Source organism: Sinocyclocheilus anshuiensis, unplaced genomic scaffold (assembly GCF_001515605.1).
Source record: "Sinocyclocheilus anshuiensis isolate Anshui unplaced genomic scaffold, SAMN03320099.WGS_v1.1 scaffold694, whole genome shotgun sequence".
Taxonomy (NCBI): domain Eukaryota; kingdom Metazoa; phylum Chordata; class Actinopteri; order Cypriniformes; family Cyprinidae; genus Sinocyclocheilus; species Sinocyclocheilus anshuiensis.
The window spans coordinates 644329-654106 of record NW_015542477.1 but is presented as its reverse complement, the minus strand read 5'-3'; the positions used below and the strand labels follow the sequence as shown (position 1 = coordinate 654106).

General features: G+C 36.6%; 1 protein-coding gene across 1 annotated transcript in view; it reads right to left on the bottom strand.

Moving 5' to 3' along the window:
• Positions 1 to 9778, bottom strand: part of LOC107693873 (FRAS1-related extracellular matrix protein 2-like) — a 57797-nt gene that overhangs the window by 5172 nt on the left and 42847 nt on the right. Inside the window, exons 9-17 of the mRNA XM_016493409.1 lie at positions 8753 to 8917; positions 8397 to 8579; positions 8012 to 8142; positions 7769 to 7927; positions 6909 to 7212; positions 6591 to 6722; positions 4554 to 4885; positions 2388 to 2580; positions 967 to 1071 (exon numbers count right to left, since the gene is read on the bottom strand). Of these exons, the coding sequence (XP_016348895.1) occupies positions 967 to 1071; positions 2388 to 2580; positions 4554 to 4885; positions 6591 to 6722; positions 6909 to 7212; positions 7769 to 7927; positions 8012 to 8142; positions 8397 to 8579; positions 8753 to 8917 (1704 nt within the window). The remainder of the gene's footprint in view (positions 1 to 966; positions 1072 to 2387; positions 2581 to 4553; positions 4886 to 6590; positions 6723 to 6908; positions 7213 to 7768; positions 7928 to 8011; positions 8143 to 8396; positions 8580 to 8752; positions 8918 to 9778) is intronic.

Genomic DNA, 9778 nt, shown 5'->3' with positions numbered 1-9778 from the left:
ACGTGTGTGTGTGTGTGTGTGTGTGTGTGTGTGTGTGTGTGTGTGTGTGTGTGTGTATGCTTCGGTGTCTGCGCTCAGAAACCCGGACCGAATTGTAACGTTATAGGCTTAGATATAGCCACAATTCTGCGCGCGAAAGATCGTATTTTGAGGCCACAAAAGTGCATTTTGCACGCGCGCGATCTGAGTTTTGGTTGTCAAGGCAGCCAATCAGAATTTAGCAGCCTCGTCTCTGATTGGCTGGAATTATGGCATATTGTAACGCTGGGTTGTGTTGAGCACGCGAGCTGTTGGCATTTAGCGAGCACTGAGGGCGGGCATCAGGTGAGCAAGCTAGTGAAACGTTGCACGGGCAAAAGAGAAGGTCTGCACACATCCAAAAACTTATTTTAAATGCACAATTGATTTCCGTGAGCTCGAAATACTTTCTTCTTTGCGAGACAAACATTTTCTCCACAAAACTCAGTTCGCAGAATTGCGGCAGAGATGTAATCCCATAGAATTGAGCTCTCTCTTGCGTCGTCATATTTATCTATATGTCTGCTCTTCTCTTACTCCCACATATTGACCACATATTGACATTTTTATGCGACATGCAGCAAGTGTATTTTAGCTTATGTCCCGCCGGCTCAAATGTACGCATCTAACCTCCGAACCACGCAGCAGATTCGTTCTGAAATCGAATGAATCTCTTCCCATATCGTCCCTCCCTAACATTTTCGTCTCGTTTTTATTCGTTGACGAAAATGTCAATATATTTTCATCATAGTTTTTGTCATTCAGAAAGAGTTTTAGTTCGTTATCGTCTCGTTGTCGTCAGTGATAAAAATGTCGTTGACGAACTTTATGACGAAAATTATTCGTCAACTAAATTATATTTAAAAATGGATCTTCCCATAAGAACAATGTTGATGTATATATTAATATTAATATAATTAATACAATTTCAGAGATGCCAAAACGCACCAGAATGTGCCACTACAAACAACCCCCTGAAGCGAGCCTCTGTGCGGAAGTTCACCACAAGCCTCCCCTGCTCATTGATCCTCATGCTGGTTGGATATAAAGCTCCTGCAGAGAAAACATGTCCAATGTGATTATCTTTTCATTTTAAAATGTATGTCTTCCCACTTAAAGTTCCAATTTCCACATCCTGAACTAGATCTGTAATCCTCTAAATGTCCACATGTGACATCTGTATCCCTAAAATATGGGAATTTGGCAAGAGATGTGCTCTCCTATCGCTTCCCATTTCAATGACAACCAAATATAAAATAAAAATGACCAATTGTACACATAACACAAATGTATTGAAAACAGTATTTTATATTCGTAGAAAAAGCACTGATTGCCCTGATTTAACTGTTATTAAACATTTATTACAGAAGGGAAAATAGAATCCAAAAATAGAGAAATTCTGGCAAATTAACATCAACACCTAAAATTGAGGAAAAAGTAATTTAAAATATATTGATTGAATATACTGACAACTAAAATATATTGATTAAAGTATTTATTGAGCTTTATTAAAGGGATAGTTCACCCCAAAATTAAAATTCTATCATTAATTACTCACCCTCATGTCGGTCCAAACCCACAAGATCTTCATTCATCTTCTGAACACAAATTAAGATATTTTTGATGAAATCTGAGAGCTTTCTGACCCTGCATAGACAGCAACGTAACTACCACATCCAAGGCCCAGAAAGGTAGTAAGGACATTGTTAAGATAGCCAATGTGACATCAGTGGTTCAACCTTAATTTTATGAAGCTACAAGAATATTTTGTAAGCAAATGAAACAAAATAACGAATTTATTCAACAAGTCTTCACTTTATTTTTGTAAACATGGACTATTTTATCAATGTCCTTACTACCTTTCTGGGCCTCGAAAGTGGTAGTTGTGTTGCTGTTTATGCAGGGTCAGAAAGCTCTTGGATTTCATCAAAAATATCTTAATTTGTTTTCTGAAAATTAACAAAGGTCTTACGGGTTTGGAACGACCATTTTTGGGTGAACTATACCTTTAATGTTAGTAAAAATATTATTGTTCATTGTTCATGTTAGTTCACAGTGCTTTAGCTAATGTTAACAAATACAACTTTGGATTAAAAAAATGTATTAGTAAATGTTAAAATTAACATTAATAAATGCTGTAGAAGAATGGTTCATTATTACTCCATGTTAACTAATGTAGTTAACTAATGCTAACAAATAAAACCTTATTGTAAAGTGTTAACGTTAAAGCTATCAATCTATCTTTTAAAACTAGAATTATTTTTCCTCATCCTATGGGGCATAAAATGTCCCCTAATTAAGGAATCACCTATTTGATTTATTTATTTTTTTAACACATAAATAAATTTGTGCTCAAATTCACAACTTGCCTTGCAGTTCTGCCTGTGGAGGGCTGCCGACTCCGTCCCTCCACAAGATGGCAGTGTCATACACAAAGGTGAGCCGCAGTTCAGAATGCAGGTCGAAGTGTTGCCAGCCTCCAGCTCCCACAGGGGAATGAAACACGTAAGAGACGTGGAGAGGAACTCGCAGGGTCACGTATGACTGCACCAGGTTCAGCACCTTTCAAAAACACATTCAAATGAGACTGAAGTTGAATAGCTACAAATACTGCAAAAAGACGTTTTAGGATTCAAAAAAAGAGCCCAATTCTCCACTAGAGGTTGCTATTAATCAGCACTGGCTGTTAGTCAACGTAAAGTTCATCAATAAGCCAGGATGCATTTTGTTTTGATTGAATGAAACATTTGCTAATTTACATAGTCAATTATAATCAAAATACCAGGCTATAAAAATGTGCTCCTCAGTAATGAGGCTGCTCTGAACACCTGCTGGACTGGGTTTAATCAAGACGAGAAAAATCCCCATGAACGTTGTCAAATTCCCATCCTGAGGGAGAGAAGATCCAGGCTTTTCATATTCAACCAGCTCCGTTCAATATCCTCAGCAGGATCCGAGCACGTCCTTTAGATGAAGTGTTTTGAATTCATGTCTTGTGTTACGGAGCTATTGCAGACTTTAAGGCTTATTTTTGTAATAACATAGATCATTCAGACATTTAGACGCTAGATTAGGAGGGGGGAGCAGCCATTTAAGCAAGACATTCTGAAATGAAATGAATGAATACAAAAGTCAATCTCCTCTTCTATTGAGAACAATGAGGAGTGTGGCAGAAATAAAACCCGAAGAGAGCTATGGCTGTCACTAAGTGCTGTGCATAATAATAGATGAAAACAAAGAAAAAGTCCGGAAGAAGAAACCTACCTATGGAGACGTGTGTTCATGGAGAGGTGTTAATCAAGTTTATCTTGCATGTTCTGTTTAAACGTGCTATTTCCCACTCTATACATGGTCTATACAGCAGATGACTGGTACCCAAAACGCATACAATGAAGCCAGTAGTGGAAATTATGATCTAAATCTACACCAAATTCTCATTTTCTGCTTAAATAAATTTGAACATATTTTGTTCCTTAACTTTGCATTATACAGATTTCATTATAGCTTTTAATTTATTTTAAATGAACTTATGAATTTTGCATCATACTGTGTAATACTTAATATAGTGTAGTTCCTTCTTTTTATGGCAAGCCAAACAAGCAGTTATCTGTGAAATGTTGAGTTAGATTTAATAAAAAATGTCAAAAATACAGTATAAATTGTAATATTGTGAAATAAAATGACAATTTACCATAACTTTCTTTTTTCTATTTTAATATATTTAAATTGTATTTTTCTTATCATCACTCCAGTTTTGAGTATCACATGATCCTTCAGAAATCATTCTGATATGCTGATTTGCTACTCAAGAAACATTTCTTATTTTTATTAATGTTAAAAAAGCTCTGCTACTTAATATTTTTGTGTAAACTATGGTATTTTTTCCACCCAGAACAGTATTTATTTAAAATAGAAATCTTATGTAACAGTATAGATGTCTTTGCTGTCACTTTAATGCCTCCTTGTTGAATATAAAATGACAATTTACCATAACTTTCTTTTTTCTATTTTAATATATTTAAATTGTATTTTTCTTATCATCACTCCAGTTTTGAGTATCACATGATCCTTCAGAAATCATTCTGATATGCTGATTTGCTACTCAAGAAACATTTCTTATTTTTATTAATGTTAAAAAAGCTCTGCTACTTAATATTTTTGTGTAAACTATGGTATTTTTTCCACCCAGAACAGTATTTATTTAAAATAGAAATCTTATGTAACAGTTGAATAATGCCTCCTTGTTGAATAATTAATATAATAATAACTGACCCCCAATCTTGTGAAGGACATGTGAAGGGGGAAAAAAATCCAATTTGGGCCACTTTTACAATGTGAACTCATCTTAATGGAATTTTGCTATGATCTGGCTAAAACTATAAATGATAACTGAGATAAATGAGGAATCAGAATATCTATTGTCTTCTCAAACCTTTTATGTGAATTCTTTTAGCTCTAGGACAAGAACAGTTGCAATTTATGAACCACTAATCATTAGAATTCAGAGGATTCTAAAAGCGGCGGCGACGTCTCACCTGCCCATCTGTTCCGATCGTTCCCCCGCAGTCTGTGAGCAGCTCAGACATGTCATAATAACTCACAAACTCCCACAGACAGGCCTCCAAGTTCAGGTTCCTGTAAAAGCGTAGAGTGCTCTGGCCTCTGAGGACGGGGCTGTACTGATACGGCAGAGTCTCTCCGATGCTCTCTATATTCCGGCTGGCCTTGGTTAGAAATCCATGGCGTGTGGACACCTCATTAAAGTCCAGCAGATTGGAGCACCTGTGGTTTCCCACGCGAGTGCCATCGGGGCTCAGAGTCAGCTCAAAATTGGACAGTGCACGAGTGGAGACCACAGGGAGCATGCCTGGAGCACACCACATAGAAAATACATGACAATTAACCAACTAAAATCACTTTCATAATATTGCATCGGTTAAGATGAATATGTCTCTACTAATAATAAGCTATAGAACTGAAATACGAATCTGAAAAAGAAAAATCTGAATCTTGTGAGATTTAGAAGCATTACCTGACAATATTTAATGGATGTTATTATTTACTTTAAATAAAAAAAGGAGATAATTTGAAGAATGTGTGTGCTTCTCTAACAACATCAGCAATCAAAACAACTAAATATATATTTACATATATATATATATATATATATATATATATACTAATAATACCATAAAAGTAATTAATTTGACTTTTATGCACTATTTTCCTTATGCTTTAAAACCATATGCACAAATTTAGTTATGAAACACATTTCTATCATGACAACTCTCGGAGGGATTGGCATGGTAATGTACATTACAATGTTAAAGGGATCATATGATGCGATTTCAATGTTTCCTCCTTAAACCACAAACACATTTCATTACACCAAATACACAAAATAATGTTCTTTTTAGCAGCATCATATGACCCCTTTAATATGTTTGGTCTTTGCGGAATAGATCTGCTAAGTACCGAGACTTGCTACTGCCAATACATCCACAATATGCTGCTGTGAGCATGTAAGAAATACTGCTGCTGCACATATAACATGATCACCCCATAGCAGATCTATACAGGTGGAGCTGGGGAAGGTGGAGGGTTTCTGCAGTATCTGAATGTTGAGCAGCGAGCTTATTGGCTACCAATACAGGAGAGAACCAATCAGCTGTGACGTGATAATGTCATTATGTCAGATTGAGTTAAACCTATCGGACTGCGCCATCTAGAGTTTCATGTCAGAAATGTGGATTAGAACCTACAGTATACTTAAATGTTAGCGCAAATGTGATTTAAGAGCTACTGCAGACAGGAAGATTTTCACTTATTGTCTTAAATTTTCATCTTTTCCTTACACAAAGCTACCATATGGTTTTAGAAGTTTAGGAATGTAGTGTACGAGTTATATGGGCTACTTTTATAGTGTTGTTTTTGGACAATCTAAAAAACAACACTGTAAATGAACATTTTATAGCTTTCCATTTTTGGGCAATCTTCAAAAGTGTATATTTTTTGTGCTCCACAGAAGAAATAAAGTCACAACATTAGGGTGAGTAAATTATGATAAAATATTCATTTTTATAATAGTTAAATTGCACATTTTGCCTGCAGTAAAGGTAGTGTCACTGTATTGTAGGAACGCTGTGGAAAAAGTACAGTTAAAAGCAAACAGCTTTTGATTGGTTAGGAAGGTAAAATGAACGTAACCATATTTAGTCAAATGGCCTAGATTTCTGGCGTGAAACTTGTGACAATTTTTCCCCAAAATACTTTAAAATACTTTACCCTTTTATTATTTTTTTCCCAGAAATAATTTTGATGGAGGACAAACATGATTTTGATGGAAAATGTTGTTCGCAAATGTGTGACATGGCACTTCATGTTTATGCATCATTCAGACTTTGATTTAGGCTTTTGAAGAGAGCTATAATATTTAGTTTTGACAGCAAATATGGCATAAATCCTACAAGAATGCCAGCTTTTTTCGCAAGGGGATATGTGAGAGGGGTTTCTCTCAGAGGGGCTGAACTAAGCAAACAACCTGGCAGCCAGAGGGGAAATAATTCTCTCACCGTCTATGTGGGGCATGCTGACAGTAAGCTTGACGAGATTGGCATATTCAGGGTCTTCAGCGCCTGTATAATGCAGTTTGGCAGAAAAGGGCTCAGCACCTACTGTGCCCAATTTACGTGGCTGGCACATCCCTGCCCAGGAACATCAAAGACATGAAATTACTTCAAGCATATTACCACCTACTGACAGTCTAATTCCACATTGCAAATGGCATATTATAACCAGCAGCTCAGGAAGAGCATAATGTTCTTTGGTGCTGCTATACAAAGCAAAGCATTTTTATATGATTCCACTTAATGTGATGGTTTCGGGCTCACCTTCTTCCATGCTAATAGACACAATGGGGCTGCTCAGTTCCAGCCCCTCATCCCCGTTAGAATTCACGGCACGGGCTGCGCACTGCACTCTAGAACCCGCTTGGAAGTAAATGGAGTCTAGGGTGATCATCTTGGAGGAAGTAAAGAATGTATCAAAGTCAGCCTCTCTCATGGGGTTGGTGACGCCATCCGGACCACTGGGGGCGCTAATGAGCCATCGGTAACGAGTCAGTGTATCGTTGATGCGTTCGCTAATGCAGATGGAGCCTGTTTTGTCATGGTCGGGATATTTGGGATTGCAAGCCTGGATAAGTCAGAGAAATAAACAAGGACAAGAGAGAAAATCTGACAATGAAAACACTATATTTTAAAATACAAAATGCTATTCGAAAAAAAAAAAAAAGTTTTTACATTTTTTTTTACTTTTACACAGCAAGCACGCATGATCAAAAGTGACAGTAAAGACATTTTTAATATTACAAAATATTTCTGTTTCAAGTAAATGCTGGTATTTTGAACTTGCTATTCATCGAAGAATCGTGAGAAAATATATCAAGGTTTCCACTTAAATAAAAGATTTGTAATAAGAAGAAACATTTTTTTGAGGACCAATCAGCATATTAATAAATCAGCACAATGATTTCTGAAGGATCATGTGACACAGAAGACTGGATTAATGGCTGCTGAAAATTCAGTACAATCTTTTTCATTCACTTGTACTTCAAGGACCTATTAAAAACTTGATAAAAACGTCCACATAATTAGCATTAAAAATGCATTTAAAATGAATATATGAATGACGCTGGTCACAAGTAAGTAGGGAAATGTGTCTCACTGACTCTTTCTTCTGACAAACATACCGTGACGCAGACGACAGGGTATCCAGCGGGTGGGTGAGCAATTTCTTTGGTTCGTCTGACAACATCGTAATGCAGCAGTGACACAACATGAGGCAGTGAAGGGAACGTGACATCAGCCATACTATTGGTCTCTTCAATGTACACTATGGCTTTAGTCATCTGCCAATACGAGAGACATAGATTTTCAATTTACATAAACTGTATATTAAACTCCAGATACGTACCACAGGGAACATTTATTACCTGGATTTCAGCAACCATGTTCTCGTCTGGTTTCAGATGGACAGTGAAGGCCTCTCTCATCTCTCTTACGCCATCAAACAAAACCTCCACTTCCACTACATGCTCGATCTCACCAGCTTTAAACTCAACATCTACGCACACACACACACAACAAAATATATGATTACATCCACTAAAAGATAAACACATCCTAACATTTCTTCTCCTAAATGCTTCCACACCTGATTGCATTTGTCATTTGCATCCTGAACTCTATATAACCTGATGGAGACAGGAAATGCATGCATGTGGAAGCAGCTTGGAGCCACCTGCCAATCTACAAAGGATAATTAGATACGGCATATTCAAAATGCAAATGACCCGTTCTGGCCTCCAGAAGCCTCACCGAGGGAGATGGGATGGTAGTCTTCTCCAGATATGGCAGAGCCGTCTTTCGTGTGCACCCTCACCAGGGATACTTTCGAAACGTCTCCTGTCCTGTGGATAGGGATCTTCACCAATGTCATCTGCCCCGACTCTTTTGGCTCACTAACACTGAACTTTGTCTCGGCAAACTTGATGATGGGCTCTGAGAGAGGAAGATGAGAAGACAGTTTTTGTGCATTAAAAGATTCTTAGCTGAAAGAGAATCGGTTTACTGAAGACCCAAATTCTAGAAATCTGAACCTAAATGTCAGGTATTTATTTTAATATTCATCTAACGTGTATTTCAGATGAAAAATGTTTTTGTTTCTTTCTTACTGTCAGTGTTGTCCTTGATCTTGATGAGCGTTTCATTCTGGTTGCCTATGGATGCTCCGTACGGCGAGTCGCTCTTCGCGCTCCCCAGAACCAGCCTCAGTTCCTCCTCCTCCTCATGAATCAAATCATCCACCAGCTTCAGCACACATGGTTTTTCAGACTCACCTGGGGATCAAAACATGGACACCAAAGTCTGAAAATATAACCCACCTCAACATTTTTTCACCATTCAAAAAATTTATTAAAAAACGAAACTGACAACATTGTGCAATTAAACAAAGCATGACCTCCTTTTTGGACAAATATTTATGTCACTTGAATAGCAGATATCAAGTGAAGTGTGTGATTTTTACCCGTTTAATTCAGGTTTAATTCATTTAGTTGTTTGCATGTTCATTTGCTCATTCATAATTTCTTTGTACATTCATCCATTCATTTGTTTGATTGTTCATTTATTCAGTTGTATTTCCCCATTCCACATCCTAGCTTAGAGGATCATCACTCGCATATTTTACTTGAATTTGAGGTTAATACAGGTGAAGAGTGTAATTTTTTAAGCGGTTTAATTCAAGTTTAATTCACTCACCTATTTGTTAGTTCATTTATTTATTTGTTTGTTTATTTATACAATTTGTTCATTCATTTACTCAATCATTCATCTGTCCATCATTGCTTCGTTTGTTCATTCATTCATTAATTTGTTTATTATTTATTTGCTTGTTTATCAGTTCATTTGTTTCTCGTTTGTTCTTTCATTCATTCATTTCATATTTTTGTCCATTAATTCATGCATTACTTCATTCATTTGTTCATTGATTTATTAATTAGTTCATTATGTTTGTTCATTCATTAATCAGGGTTTCTACAGATCTGAACAAGTTACATTTAAAACATTTTTAATACCGCCTTATATGAAATTTAAGACCTAAACCTGTGATGGAAATACACATTATATTACATACATATGTGACCCTGGAGCACAAAACCAGTCATAAGTAGCACAGGTATATTTGTAGCAATAGCCAA